We start from the raw sequence: 16,111 nt of genomic DNA, 5'->3' as shown, positions 1-16,111 counted from the left end.
CGCCTGCTCCGCTCCGCCGGCCGCCCGCAGCCCGTGAGGGGGCACGGCCGCCGTGGGACGGGGGCAGGGCCGCGGGAGCGGGCTCGGCCCAGGGCGGGGGTGGGCACACGCGTGGCCGCCCTCTCCTGCACCAGCACAGGCGCCACAGCCTGGCCAGAGCCCCGCCGTGGGCGGCAGCGGGCTCGGGGGAGCGGAGAGGAGAGATGGGGAGCGGAAAGGAGCGGTGGGGGCAGCGGGCGGGCTGCTGACGGCCAGACCCCTCTGCCGCTCCCGCCCGCCGTCGCAGCCCACCAGTGTCCTCCCTCCCTTCACTATCCTCAGCTCTCCGCCACACTCCAGCGCCCCTACCGCTCCCTTCGAGGCGGCCGCCGAGCAGCCCCGGTGCCCCCGCCGCCTCCTTCAAGGATGAATGGAAGCGGGAGGAGGCGGGCTCCAGGAGAGGCGCCGCCCCGCCTCGCTCCCTCAATGGGCGCCCGGGAGGGGCCGCCTCGCCCCCGCCCCACGTCCCCGCTCCGCTCCGAGCGCGGGGCCGGAGCGCGGCCGCTGCGAGCCGGGAAGGAGCCGCGCGTTCCGCGCCCGCCGGCGGATGAGGGGACCCCGCCGCCCCCTCACGGGCCGGGCGCCGTCCCGGTGCCCCTGTCTCTGTTCGGAGAATCACCCCGCGCCGGGCCGGGGCTGCGTGAGGGAGAGGCGTCCTCGCGAGCGGGCTGCGAGGTGGAGCGGCGGGCGGGTTCAGCACCTCGGCGCGGGGGACAGGGCCGGCAGCCGCGGCTGTGCGCTCGGCCAGCGCGCTCCCCGAGCCCGGCCCTGGGCGCCAGCGGCCGCCGCCGCAGCCCCGAGCCCGCGCAGGGGGAGCGGTTTTAGGGCCCCTTCCGCGCAGCCCCAACTTTCCCCCTCGGCTGGGGACTGCCGCCTTGCCAGCGGGGTGTGCCAAACCCTCCCCGGCTTCCAGCACGCTCCGTGCACAACCCATCTCGGGAAGGGAGAACGGCAAGTTTTGGGGAGCTCGACTCACCCAAGACGTTCCCAACGAGAGCCACAATGAAGACTACGATGTAGCCGGCGATCAGCGCCCATTCATATTCCTTGGGATGCAAATACTCCTTCCAGAGATATCGCAGGAACTCCTCATCATCGTAGTCGGAGGAAGGGGTTAAAAGAGCCTCCCGCGTTTCATTTAGTTCCGACCCACTCGTCCAATTCCTGTACGGAGGGGAACCATCCTCTGGTTGAATCCCGGACATCCCTAGTGGTTGTTCCGGAGGCTGGGAAAAAAACAACAACCAACAAACCCAAACCCAGACCCTCTCAGAGCATCCGAGCTTTCTCCCGCCCGTCCATCGGGGCTTGTGGTTGCCAGTGCGAAAAGCGGGGTGTGGGGAGAAAAATGACGCGGGAACTTACGGGAACCAATGCGGGAACAGGCTGGGGATCCGCGTCGGTCCCCAACCCGCCCTGATGAGCCTTTTCCCCGACCGGGCAAGGGGTGCAGCCTCCGCGGGGGAGGCTTCACCTCCTGCACCGTCGTGGAAAAGGCTGCTCGGGGTAGGCTGCATGCCTCAGGTGCCGGAGTGCACCCGCCCCCCGCGGAAAAGTCACGTCCGCTTCAGACGATGTAGACTTTTGTTCCCCAAACCATGCACACGCATCCTCACGCACCCCCGCATCTCTGCATGCCTCCCCCCCTCCTCCTCCCCCCGCTTCAGCTCATCCCCAGCTCCTCACCTCTCCCCAACCCTACTTCCAGCTTGCCCATCCCTCTTCTGACTCTGCTTCTCCTCGGTTTCTCACCCTCTCTTACACAAGCACTTCCCTTTAGACATTTCTACATTAGATTCCAGATATAATCAAGATATTTGTAAATTCGAGCCTGTGGAAGGCTTTGGTGGGAGGAAGCGCAGGGTTAAAGGAGCCATGAGAAAACAGTGGCTAATGAGGCTGCCTCATTTCTGTGCTGCTTTGAAAGTTAGGCTAAAGCAGGAACACTGTGGGTTTCCCAACACTGGTGGGAAAATCCCTCAGAGAACTGAGCAGATAAATGGGAGGTTTCATTGGATTTGAAGATTTGTGAGACCTCACTGTAGGTTGAGTTTAGCATGCATTCACTGCGCTGAGGATGTTTCAAACATCCATTGTGGGATCTCGATACAGCAATTGCCCCTCAGCCATTCTGAAAGGGGCTCAGCTGGCAGAAAGCAGTTCAAGACAACCCAGAAGTGCTGGTTAAACAGTATGATAGGTTTCCTGGCTTTTGGTCATTACTTCTTGAAATATTTTCATACTTTGCCAAGTGTACAATCTTTGAAGGAGAAGGGGCAGGTCTGAACTTGTGACTGATAAAATCCCCTCTTATTCAGGCAATCTGTTCACTAAATATCTGAATAATTTAATGAGTCTGATAAAAGTGCCATTTCTATTGGGACATGGCACAACTAGCTCAGTCAAGCATTTCAGTGCAGGGTCTGCACATCTGTAGAAAAGTGTTATGATGCCGCTTCCAACACAAGCATAATAGAGAGGCGGATATTAATTCATTAACAGCGTGCATAGAGTGCTTAGCTCTAGACAGTGCTTTAGGCTACCCAATTGTTTTTTATCAGTGTGCAGCCTTCTCTACTGCCTTCAAAGTTCAATGCAGCATACCTACACCTGGAATACCTCCTCCTATTTCTATAGACCTACTCACTTTGCTTTAGTTCCTTGTGTAAAACAAAGAAAAAATTTATTTTCTTCTCCACAGGGAACCTGAGTGAACCTTTTAGTCTAAATATGTTATAGAGTAAAATATACTCAGATATACAGGTGGGATCAGCATCTATCTTACATAAATTAGAAGGGTAGAGTTTGAAAACACCATAAAGAAAGATTAGTCTGCAGCTAATGAAAACACCTAAGGTTAGTGAGTTGAGGTGTGAATATTGAGAAGTGATTTAGACTCTCCTGACAATGTGGGAATGCAGGATTACTTGGTACACAAAAAGAGCCCTGTTTAAGGAGCTTGCCATGGTCTTTACTAGTGGTGAAGAGATTTAGAGAATGACCATTTGGTAATCAATAACAGACAATCACACTCATGCTCCAGCTTGTTTCCTCTGCTAAAATGTTTGTAATTCCACTATTTGATTTCAAGTTTCCAAAAAAATCAAGTAATGTCTTTTTTGACGTAATGTTTCTTCCTCTGTCACCAGGAGTGACTCCACCTACAGTGCTGCATGCAGCTCTGAGGTCCCCAGCACAAGAAGGACATTGACCTTTGGAGCTAGTCTAGAGAAGGGCCATTGAGGTGATCAGAGGGACGAAGCACCTCTCCTACCAGGAAAGGTTAAAAGAATTGGGGTTGGTCAGACTGGAAAAGAGATGGCTTAAGGGTGACTCAATTGTAGTTTCCCAGTACCTGAAGAGAAAGATGGAGTGGGACTTTTCACAAAAGTATGCAGTGATAAGAAAAGGTGGGGGATGGATTTAAGCTGAAAGAGAGTAGGTTTACACTAGACATCAGGAATAAACTGTTTACTGTAAGGGTGGGGAGGAACTGAAACAGGCTGCCCAGAGAAGTCGTGGATATCCCATCCCTGGAAATCTTCAAGGCCAGGTTGGATGGAACTTTGAGCAACCTTGCCTGCTGGAAGGTTCCTTGCCTATAGTAGAGGGGTTGGGACTAGATGATCTTTAAGGTCGCTTCCGTTCCAACCCAAGCTATTCTATGATTCCTATGAAGAGTAAGAAATTGAATTAAAAAGGCAAAAATATTTGTAAAAACCATGAATTTGTGAAAAACTTGTCATGAAACTCATTCATTTTTTCAACAAGATTACAAATTTGATTGATAAATACATAAATAATATAATATGCAGATTAATTAGCTGCCTAAATTCAGTATTCCTAGAGAATAGGAAGACTTTGTTTTGATTGATATCACACATTCTGATCAGGGAGCAGGCTAGTAAAAAAATCAATGTAGGACACATTATAAAGATGAAAAATGGGTTACCCAGAATGAAAAGGTAGACAAAGAATCATTGCTGAGCCTATGAATTCCTACTGTCAGCTCTTGGTTCTGTTATACTCATTCCTCAGTGACCTTGAAGAAGCTGGCAGGTGATGCAAAGATCAGGTGTAGTCAGCTAAACACACATGCTCATCACATGGTTGTATAAATGAGTATACCTGTGAAAACATAGTAAGTTTTAAAGTATGAGTGAAACTTAACTTAGTGAAAATATTCACCATGTACAAAATCTCCATGGTTTTCAAATGCAGCCATTTTTACTATGCATTTTAAAATCAAGATCAAATGTATTTCTAAAAGATAAGTGGTAAATGAGATGAAAATTAATTCAGAAAAATCACATGACGTGGAATGCAAGAGGTCAAACTAGATGATTATGGTTGTCCCCCTCTGGCTTTGTAATTTGTGAAAGTGTGTTAGCTAAATCAATTCCTCTGATGAATTTTGGTTCTGATTTATCTTTTCTTTTAATTATACTATCGGCATCAAGCTTGGTGCAACAATTTAAATCTGTTCCTTTCATATGGAAGTGTACAGCAAATGTTCAAAATTATGTAAGTCTTATTTTAACTGGTGGTTTGTTCATTTGTTGGGGTTTTTTTTCCAGTTCAAAGCCTGCTTAACTTGTGGTTTTGCATACTTCTATAACCAAAGAATATACTGGTGACACAGCACTTAAAAAAGCTTAAATTCAAGGGTATATCTATTAACCTTCTTATCTCAGGAGAGTACTTTCTGGTACTTTATTTATCTGAAAGGTTCACATACATTGATATCTTTTCTAATCCATAACTTTCCATCACTAATCCAAAAATACTGAAATTAAATTACCAGCCCTAGAAGATATGTCTTGTGGCTTTCAGTATCACTTATTATATGATATTAGACTATGTGAATATAAATCAAACAGAATTTTATGCTTTATTGCATCTGATAGCTCACAGGAACTGACATTCATAGAGAATAAACAAACCTTACTTCAGCATCCAAGTTTATCACTTCATCAAACACATTTCCCCCTCCACAACAATAATTTTATTGCAGACATACATTTTTATTAATCACACAAATAGGCAGCATTTTTCTCTTCTGTCACTGTCAGAGACTATCCCTTTCATTTTAAAATTTATTTGATTCAGAGGATTAGTTCCATACTGGTCAAACACCATATTAAATTAGGAGCCCTTTTCTCAGGCCAGAATTAATTTTGAATTTTTTGCAACTTGGTTTAAGAGGCAGCTCAGCTGTGGAGTTTCTGTTCTGCCTTTGTTGAACATTTTAGCAGGTGATTTTGTTGTCGGGAAGCAAACCACATGAACACAAGCACTTAAGAGAAACAGCCTGCTGTGCTGGCAGTAGAGACAGACTGTGTAAACTCTCCTTCCTTCCTTCCTTCCTTCCTTCCTTCCTTCCTTCCTTCCTTCCTTCCTTCCTTCCTTCCTTCCTTCCTTCCTTCCTTCCTTCCTTCCTTCCTTCCTTCCTTCCTTCCTTCCTTCCTTCCTTCCTTCCTTCCTTCCTTCCTTCCTTCCTTCCTTCCTTCCTTCCTTCCTTCCTTCCTTCCTTCCTTCCTTCCTTCCTTCCTTCCTTCCTTCCTTCCTTCCTTCCTTCCTTCCTTCCTTCCTTCCTTCCTTCCTTCCTTCCTTCCTTCCTTCCTTCCTTCCTTCCTTCCTTCCTTCCTTCCTTCCTTCCTTCCTTCCTTCCTTCCTTCCTTCCTTCCTTCCTTCCTTCCTTCCTTCCTTCCTTCCTTCCTTCCTTCCTTCCTTCCTTCCTTCCTTCCTTCCTTCCTTCCTTCCTTCCTTCCTTCCTTCCTTCCTTCCTTCCTTCCTTCCTTCCTTCTCATGTAATAGGTTTTTTCTGTTCTTTTGTATCTTTCATGAAATATGCTCCCAAGAGTAGAAAAGCACCTGCTTTAATGTTTATTTATTTGCATCATCCTGGCCAGTCAAATTCCAGATTTTGCCCATGAATATCCTCTGGTATCTTTCCTTCTGTAATGATATTTCAAGGTGGAAGTGCTGCTCCCTGGCAGCAGTTCTAAGTAGTTTCTGAGAAGCAGATGGGCTATTATAAACTAAATAGTGAAGAGATAAATGAGCAAGTAGAAACAAGGTAATAGCAAGAAAGGAAGACTGAAAGAAAAAGTCAGGGTTAGAAATCTATACAGCCATAAATTTCATTGGTGTGATGGATAGTGGCCATCAGATAGTGAGGTGAAAAGGACCACAAAAGAAAAATTGATATTTTACTGTACTTTTTTGAATTAATTAATCAGTTACCCTTATAAGAAAACAATGATGTTCCATCACACAATGCATTTGCAACATCATGTTTCCTTTAGGTCTGTTCTTGTCTTAGCATCGGTTCAGTGATGAATTGTAGGTTGAAGATTCAAAACTAATTTTAATATTAGAGATAGTCCTCAAACCTTCTGCTAAGTTTTTTGAACTGGGGATATGAGAAGCATCCAGAAATTACCCTTGTTTAGGAAACCTCAGGCATTTTTCTCTTTGAATGTAGAAAGCAGGATCCTGTTAAGCAGGATCTAGTTTTAAACAATTAAAAAACTTGCAAAGGTATTATTACCCCAATATAATAAGACTATGAGCAACACTATTGATTTATTAGCTGACTAGCACCATTAAAATAAGTCAAAGTTAAGATAATTTGCTCTGTTTCTAGTAGTGATCAGATAAGAAAAATTAGCTGTTGGTTAGCTCATGCCATCTTCATTATTAATATCCACCAATGCAGAACATATTTGAAGTTCATATTTGAAAAATTCTCATTCTAGTCCCATTCATTCTACTGTAAATTAGAAATATCTTCATTCATGTCAGTAGAGTTATGCTGCTGTAATAAAAATTAGAATAAAAGAATACATTGTTGTTCAAATTCAGATTAACTGAAAGCAATATTAAAACTCTCGGTGAAATCTCTGTTGTCCAGCTGGGAACAGAATTGCCTAACATCATTCCTATGTGTTAAAGACATCATTTCCAAGGGTGTGCAATGCAAATATATAAAACAGTACACTGCTGTACCATGCTTTTCTTGGTCCATGTGCTTATAAACAGCCAAGTATTAAAAGGGGTTTTAGAACTTGTTTTTATTTCTTTTACAAAACAAAAAAGGGTTTGATATATGAAAATGAATGTGTACCATCTGCAGTATTCTCTCCTCCACCAAGTCTACAAATATTTAAAAGCAAACACATTTAATGATCAGGACACAAATCCAAACATAGATAGAACAAATTACAAGACACCTTTCCTGAAAATGTCTCTGTACTGTATATGGAAGCTGAAAAAGACATGTCTGTTTACTTCTTTTTTTTTTTTTCTTTTTTTTTTTTTTTTGTTAAGTCAAGGCATGCCCAATGTTCATTTCAGTCAGCAAGTTTAAATATATATAAAAAAGTCTTCTTAACTTCATAAATATATGTGAGCACTGAAAGTCATTCTTGCTGAAGGTAAGACAAATTTATTACAAGTCCATAAAAGCTGTTAAATTAAGCAGTTTGAATGCTACTTTGCAGTCCAGAGCTCTGAAGCCAGAGAAAATATAATTTGAAATAGAACCTTTTTCTTAAAATTATTTTACCTGGAATGTTCTTCTGACCCATTTGGAAATAGCAGAGGATCTGTGGTGTGATCTAAGACTGGACAGATGGTTTCATATGTATTTTGAGAAACAAAAAGGAAGAGGAACACAGCTTTTTAAAATAAATACTTTGATTATTTTAAAGGAAATAAAGACCTTTCAAATGAATTCAGCACAAAAAAAATTCAGTATGATTTATTGCAATGTTTTCATAGTGATTAAAGCATTGGATCTGCCCTGTAGCAACACAGACATTTTAAGCAGATGAGATAGATTAGGAATGGGAAGTGAACAGTGACAAAATGGCTTTAAGGGACTTATCACTTCCAGTGTTACCAAAGCTAAATGACACCAACATGTATTAGAGGCCTGTGACCTGTACTTTTCTATTGGGGCTCACTGGCCTCCTGACAGAAGACCAGAATAAGAGAACTGTGTCGTGTTGTTGCTTTCATCAAACCGGTTCTTACTTTGGTCTCTAACCCCTCCTGTTGCATCAGGCCAGCGAACCCTCCAGTCATGGTTACATCTCTGCCAGTGGCCAGGAATAGATGAATAGAGGAGAACACAAGAGTAAAGCAAGTTTGCAATGAACTTCCCAACTTTCCCTCTTTGAGCAAGCTGCTAGTTAGCAGCTTCCTGAGGCAAGTCATTATGTCTGGCTAACAAATAGGTCTTTACATGTTTTTCCCAACAATTTTGTTTAATTCTTTCCTGAGCCCATCTGAACCTCTGACTTCCACTGAAACTAGAAGCAATTACTTCCACAGTTTGTTACAGTGCTCCTCCTTTTCTACTGTTAAAAAAAGTTCCTAAATAATTTTATTATATTTGTTTTGTTGCTCATACAGTGTAAAAATGGAGTATTTCCCTTTCCAGTTTTTCCATATCATTTGTGATGCGCTTTTCTTCTGTCAAGTTCTCCTTGAAACTATCTGCATTTCAACAATCATTTCATTTTTGCTAATTAACTTAGCAGAACTGAAAGCTTTGTTACCTTTTAGATTCATGCCCTGAATCATCTCTCATCTGTTTAAATAAGGTCCAATTAACTCAGTAGTGGGTTTTTTTCTGTCACTTGTTAGAATTTTGTTTGTTTTTCTCTATGCACTATGCTTCATTTGAATACAACATTCTGTAACTTCACTACCAGATGGATAGCACACTTTTTGGCACATTGGCTTTCTGATAGTAAGTTTAAAAACTTACCCTTCTTAATTTAAAGTTTCATCAATGGATTTCTTTTTCCTTGGATAGGCTCTGTGCCTAACATCAGTTTGATCTTTTATTGAAGTTTCCCCGTTCTTAACAAACTGACTCTGCTCTTTATGCTGTTCCTCAGTCACCCTGACACTGCACTATGTCTAACCCTGTTCACGGTACTGAGAACACTTCTCAGGTCATCTTTATTCAAAGATTTTCTATAACCTGTTGCTACTATTCTATAATGTGACCTCGTGAGATTTCTATTTTAAAGTTAAGTTTTCAGAGAACAAAAGACAAGTATTTTGTCACCAAGAAAGAATCAAAAGCATTTGTTTTCATGTTATTTTTCACCCCTTGCTATTTTTTTTCTTAAGGTGTGATTTCTTATTCTGTTTAGATATGTCTATTTTCACATGGCATTGAAAGATTTTAGTGCTGCCTTGGCAGTTTATTCCATGCCTGCTTTCTTTTTTATTATTTTTTTTTCCTAGCCTAATAAAATATTTCATTTAGGTAACAGGAAGAGCTTAATTTCCTCCTATTCTCAATGAACTGTTGCAGGAATATTTTTCTCATTCATTGTATGAAATTGTAGGTGGCTATACATTACTTTGGACTGCAACATGCAGAACTTTGCAATAATTTCCCTTATTGTTGCAAGGTTTCTTGTGATAGTAAAACATGTTTTGAGCATCAGAAATTGAAGCCATAATGGCATTCAATTCCAAAAGAAAAACATAGAATTTCTTATACATTTTGTCATAGAATCATAGAATTGTTAAGGTTTGAAGTGACCTCCAAGATAATCAAACCCAACCATTAAACCAGCACTGCCACGTCTGCACACCATGTCCCAAGCACCACGTCCACATGTTTCTTGAACATGTTTCTTGATGGTGATTCCACCACTTCCCTGGGCAGCCTGTTCCAATGTTTCTCACCCTTTCAGTGAAGACATTTTTCCTAATATCAAATCAAAACATCCCCTGGCACAACTTGAGACCCTTTCCTCTTGTCCTATCACTTTTACCTGGGAGAAGAAACCAGCCCCCACCAGCCTACAGTGTCCTTTCAGTTATTTGTAAAGAGCAGTACCATCCCTCATGAACCTCCTTTTGTCTGGATTAAACAAGCCCAGTTGCCTCAGCTGCTCCTCATTAGTCTTGTCCTCCAGGATCCTTCAGCCTATGGGGCCAAAGTGCACTGTTTTGTCAGCATAGACTGCACTGATTTGTTTCTCTGCCACACTTCACTACTGCATCTATAAAATGTATATTTTCTAGGTATATTGTTAGAGAGAAGTTGGAAACTCAACACCAAGTCAGTGTGAAGAGTCAGTGTGAAGAACTTGATTGTTTAGGCTGTAAGATATGCTGGGCCAAAAAAAAAAAAAAGAAGTTGCCTGTGCTACAGACTGACTAAACTAAACCTCAAACCTTTAGTGGTCTTCTCCAGCTCCTCAAAAATTGGTCACTGCTTTCTCTTTTCATCTCTTACTGTCAGTTGCATGATTCAGTAAGTCTCACCTTGACTGGTTGTGCTTTAAAGAATATTATTATTACCTAATATCCTATTAGACAGTGGCTGGCTCCGTTTTTTAGTCTGCTAAACACTGTAAGCCAACAATTCAGCTTGAAAAAATAAGAAAATAAAATGCCCCCAAAATGCCAAAACGAAAAGGAAATGTTAAAATTTCTAGATACAGATCAACATTGTACTGCAGAAATTAGCTTAGCCTGAATATCAGATGAGCCTTTTAGTGAATTAAACCCATATTTTTTCATCTCTATCAAGTCACTTTGCATTTTAGAAGTCAAATGTAGCTTCAGTTCTCATGCCTGAGAATACCACTACTTATAATTATGGGCAGATTGTTCTCCTCCCTTTGCCACTTGACAGTATTTGAGCCTCAGATAATTGTGGTTCTGCCTTTCATACTGTAAAGATGTGTGTATGCTTTGCAGGAGGAGCCTATTATCTATGGAGGGTGAAGGAAGAAGTCACTTGGGGACCATCTTTGCCGCTGGTAAAGGCAGTTTTGAAAGAATCAGCCCTGTGACCAAGCCTATGCAGACATACCCACCATGTCTGCATGTGCAGCATGTGCAGCACTACATTGGGACCTGAATGGGCTCAGATGTGTGACAACACACACATCACTGTTGATTTGGACCATGAGAGAGAAACCCATCAGCACAGGAACTTTCCTTGCTTTTCCTTGTATTTATAAGCAAGCTGCCAGCTCAGAGACATATTATTAAAAACTATTGTAATCTCTCACAATACTGTTACACACTGAGGCGCCAACACTGAAAAGGAGAAAGACCTATTTTCTTGTGAAGTTAAAAATGTGAGGCATTGCCTTATGTGCTTTGAATGATGAGTATGAACCAAGAGATTGTAGCAGACCTGCACCTTTAAGTTCCTTTCAGCAAGGCTTGGGGTGAGGATGTCTCAGTCTCTGCAATTCTTCCAGTGATTGTGAAGATAAAAAATCCACTTCTGTGGGATTCAAGACTATAAACAAGACTGAGTCGGTGATGCTTTTCATTCTTTCCTCTTCTAAGATGTAATTATATTGGCTGCACATTTTTAATTTACTGCTATAGAACAGCTCACAAACAAGGCATCCTTGTCTCAGTTTAATTTCACCTGGATCAGATTAACCAAGATACTCAAATAAAGATCTAAACATCTCATGGCAAAGCATGAGCAGAGCTTGAAAAAGTATCATTTGAAAAAGCACTATTCACTTTTTTCCTCCCAGGTTTGCTGGCTGTTTAAATGCTTAGACCTTCTCAGATGTTTTTCGCTGTTTCTTTAGTGACTTTTTCTTCTGACTACTTCAAAACTTTAGGTGTGAAGACCATTTCTTGTGAAGCACAGATGAACTCTCAGCATTTTCAGCTTTATGAGGATTCTGTATGTTTATACATGTCATTTATCTGTTGCTTGCAATCATCTATAGAAATCTCTGTCCTTTAACCTCATCTTCTAGTTACTCATCTACAAACGAAGTTCACAGAATTTCCTTAGTGTCAATGCCTGGAAAAACATAAATTTTAGGTGCTATAAGTGAAGAGGGTGAAGGATGGCAAGTTTGACACCTAAATTTATACAAGTTACATAAATCCTGGTACTTCTGCACTGAAAATATGCAGACTGAGTCCATTAAGCCCAAACTAAATGTCAGAGCATGAGAAATCTGTCCCTTCCTTTAGCCATTTTGATTCCTCTCTGTAAATTTGGTTAATCATTCAATTTGCGTAAAAATCCCCACAATTTTTTTTCTGGCTTCAGTACATCTACTCACATCTACAATTACCTAAACAGAGTTGATTTAAAGCTGTGTAAATATTTATGTATATTTTTATGGGACTTACAAGCTGCTCCTTGTTTTCCATTTTTCTTCCTAGAGGAAAAAGACTGAGCTGGATTGTGAGATGGAGAATCTACACTGAAAAATGAGCTGTTGTAAATGCACCTCAAATTATTTGTTACTTTGTTGTTAAAGTTTACTGAAGGTCTGTAATGAATATGTATATGGGAGAAAGGACAATTAGGGGAAAAATACAAGGGTATGGTATAATTACACAGATCAGTGTTGTCCCATCAGTAATAATGTCAGGAGTGGTAGTGAATCTATCACTCAAAAAGCACATTGCAGGTCTTGAAGATCTTTGTAAAAAAGTGGTGAAAAGGATAAACACCATAAGAATTTATTTACAAAATTATAATATTTTACCAGAGGAAACAAATCAGAAAGGTCAAAAATTAACAGAAGGATGAAAGTAAAGTATGTATTTCTGCTCTCACTCATGGCAAAAGAAGGAATCAAAGAATGAAAATAGTAGTGGGAAATAAAGGATAGACCCAACAGCTTTTCTTCCAACAAGGTAAAAATAGACTATAAAATTAATTAAGGTAAAAAATTTAACTACCTTTTAGAAGGTCCCATAATCAATGTATACAACAAGAAAATCCAGGCTTGTCACTGCTAATTATAACTAAAGGTTTGGCTTAGCTTTCCTGTGTTAGAAATTAGATGAGATTTCTGAAGTTGCCTGTGGAAATCCTATTGCCCATAAATTAACACACTATGGAGTCCACTAATAATGCAATAAGATGCACCTTAAAATAAGCTAAATTTCTTTTCTCCACAAATCAGCTTACTGTAAGTAAGCCAATTATACTCAGATAAACTATACATCTCCTGTTGTCACAAAATCACAGTAAACATGGATGATTACAGTTGAACTGAGTGTTTTTCAAGTTACCTTATTATCTTCAAAATAATTTAAGAAAACTATATTACATCTTGAACATAAGATTGCAATGTCTGTGAATAATTAAGAAAACAGGCTTCGCTTTTGGTTAAAGATGAAAAAAATGCACACATCAGAATGATGCCAAAAGATTTTGCTTTTTAGATTTTTTAATATATTTGTAGCTCTGTAGACTATTACTGTATAATTATATAGTTTCTTAGCTAACTCCAATGCTTTTCCTACTCTGTTAGACATACACATTCCTGGAATCCTGTTCTAATCTTGCTTCTTCAGTGAACCAAGGTCATTTCACTTTCCCATTTATTTAAACATAAACAATGTAGGGCTAGAAGCAAAGGGGAGGCTTCAGTAGGGGGCTGAACCAAGAGGGGAATTACTACAATAACAGTACTTCAAATTGAGGATTCTTATCAATTATGCTAATTTGCTAAACTTATAAAGGTGTTGAAGCCCTGTATCATGTGCATATTTTATCATCTTAATCTTGCTTGGCTCTTAATTTTAGAGGCTATCAAGCAACAAGAACATAAAAATTTCAATTTAGATATGCAGATTAATCCCCATCCCCCCAGATTTGTACCTGTATAGTAGGCAAAATAGCCTCACAGAATTGTAGTAACAATATATTCTTAAAGTCTCTTCTTGGGTCTTACTCAGCTCTCCAAAAGAGAATATGAGAGGCTAGCATAAAATACCTGGAGACTGTCCTATATTGCTCTTCAGCAATTCAAGGTATTTGCACAGGAAAAGTTTCCTCCTCCTAGACCCATTGACAGAGCTTAATATTGTAGGCTGAGAGCACACTGCATAGAAAGAAAAGGGTTCACACTGCCTCCTGTATATCAATCCATCTCCTAGGAAACTAGTATTTAATTAATTACCCAGAAACTGTTCCCTCACTCTGCTAGACACAGCGTAGCCAGATAATATTTCTCTACTCTGTGGAAAGGTATACAGTTAAGAGAGGATATAATTTTTGAAAAACTTACAGTTATCTCTGCTGATTTCTGTTAGTATTTTTATTTTAAAGCAAACATTTTTAAGCAGTAATAAACAAATTAAACATGAGTTATTAAAGATTAACAAAGTACTCAGAACTGCAGTACTCAAATAATCATATATTCGTTTTAGAATTAATGGTTTGAACAGACATCTGGAAAATATATCAAACACATAGGGATGTACCACAGATCAAAGGCAGCACTTTTCAGTTGTTCACCTCTGCTCCACATGTTCTGCTAAATAGTTGTTAACCAGTTTGAGAAAAGTTCTGCTGCTTAGAGTAGAAGTTGACTTCAGGTGAGCAAGGCATTTACAGCCTGCTTGTCTATGTGCTTGCCCCTGTAGTTTCTATGCATGCATTTAGCTAATAAGTGAAGCAATGAATGCATTTGTAATTTATTTAAATGGGGCCAAATGAATGCATTTGTAATTTATTTAAATGGGGCCAGGGGCTGTTCTCTGGTCCTGAATGAGTGGGTCACAGGCTAGATAAGTCAACACTACTTTGCTCTCAGCTTTGGGTCTTTTGATGGCCGCTGCTGGTATCTATAGATACTGGCTGTATATATACAATAAACTAAGCAAAACCTTTGCAGTGCCTGAGTACAGTTTGGAGGTTGAACTAGAGGAGGAGCCATTTCCAACATACAGTTTTCAGGGCACCACACATTTTCCAAACTCTGCTGACATGAGCCACTCCAGGTTTCTGGCTTGTGTATTTGTCCCTAGAAATTCTTGCACTTCTTGAAGATGGGTGCAACTCTTTTGACTTTTACACTCAGTAGAAATCTTCCTTGATTGTCATGACATTTTTATGATGATAGAGAAATGAAATTTGCCAATCAATGTCAATGACATTAGCTGGTTCCTTTAGCATTACTGGATTCATCCCATCTCAAATAATAGATTTTTTTAAGACTTCCTTAAGCTGTATCTTCCTCTGGTGTAAATAGTGTCATTTTCACACCCTCTCCAACTAGACCCAAAATACCTGAGAGCAGACCTTGCCAGAAACGACTATGAGAAAAATGTCATTGAATATTTTTGCTTTTTCTGTGTCCTTTGCCATTAGATGAGCACACTGAGCAGCAAACCCACATTTTTCTTGGTTTTCCTTTTGCTGTACATAAAGAAACTCTTATTTTCATTCATGGACTTCACCAGCTTCAGCTCCAGCTGACTTTGCTAACTCCAGCCCTAGCTGTTTAGGCAATATCTCTATAGTTCCTCAAGTACCCCATCCCAATTTTCACCTTCTTTGTATTTCCTTCTTCTATGGCTCAACACAATGGTAAATCTGCTTTCAGAACTGAACACGATAAAAATGTTCACAGTCACCCAATGTGAAAAGCTCAACCTGCACAAACACTTAAACTTCAAATGTGCTTCTAATTTTTGAGGAGTTTAAAGTTAGGTCAGGCATCATCCATTTTTCAGAGCTAGCATAAAACATTAATAAATAACCCACTACACCGAATCACAGAATCATCAGCACTGCCTTCATGTCCTTATTTTTCATCTGTGTACAGCTGGTACTGCCAGGTGACCCAACAGCACTCAGATCTTTTGTGGATAATGGCCTACAAGGACCTGAGAGGTGAGCAGGGAGCTGCTGGTTGCCTCTGCTGTTGATTCCAGCTGCTCATCCTGTCATTCATATGACATGTTGCTGTGTCAATATTTATTTCCTGCTGGAATACACACTGTTTACTTAGTTAGGATGGATTTTACTTGGAAGAGATGTGCCTTTGATGTTTTCTGTGACAAGTACTACATGCATTGTGTTTGGACTGAGTTTTCCGTTAAATGAAATTAGGCAGTGCAGGTAATAAATCATAGCCCTTGAAAATCAGAACAAACTGCCTTGTTCTTATTCCAAAATGCAGCCCTTAAAAGAAAACCATGGTAGCCTAGAAAACATTAAAAAAAACAGAATTAAAAGACAACTAGTCATCTCTGAAGAAGTTATTATGGGAAGAGACACAGAAGAAAAATGTGGGAGGGC

At 40.7% G+C, this 16,111-nt stretch overlaps 1 protein-coding gene across 2 annotated transcripts in view; it reads right to left on the bottom strand.

The window, feature by feature from the left end:
* HCRTR2 (hypocretin receptor 2) overlaps positions 1 to 1,666 on the bottom strand; it is a 34,060-nt gene extending 32,394 nt beyond the window's left edge. Inside the window, exons 1-2 of one of the 2 annotated variants that reach the window (XM_064412214.1) lie at positions 1,405 to 1,666; positions 1,016 to 1,265 (exon numbers count right to left, since the gene is read on the bottom strand). In XM_064412214.1, the coding sequence (XP_064268284.1) occupies positions 1,016 to 1,244 (229 nt within the window). In that variant the 5' untranslated portion in view covers positions 1,245 to 1,265; positions 1,405 to 1,666. Of the gene's footprint in view, positions 1 to 1,015 lie in introns of both variants that reach the window. The other variant, XM_064412215.1, reaches the window with a different exon arrangement.
* Positions 1,667 to 16,111: the final 14,445 nt, after the last annotated feature.

This window comes from Passer domesticus, chromosome 3 (assembly GCF_036417665.1).
Source record: "Passer domesticus isolate bPasDom1 chromosome 3, bPasDom1.hap1, whole genome shotgun sequence".
In the NCBI taxonomy this organism is placed as follows: domain Eukaryota; kingdom Metazoa; phylum Chordata; class Aves; order Passeriformes; family Passeridae; genus Passer; species Passer domesticus.
This window is presented reverse-complemented; position numbering and strand designations above follow the sequence as displayed.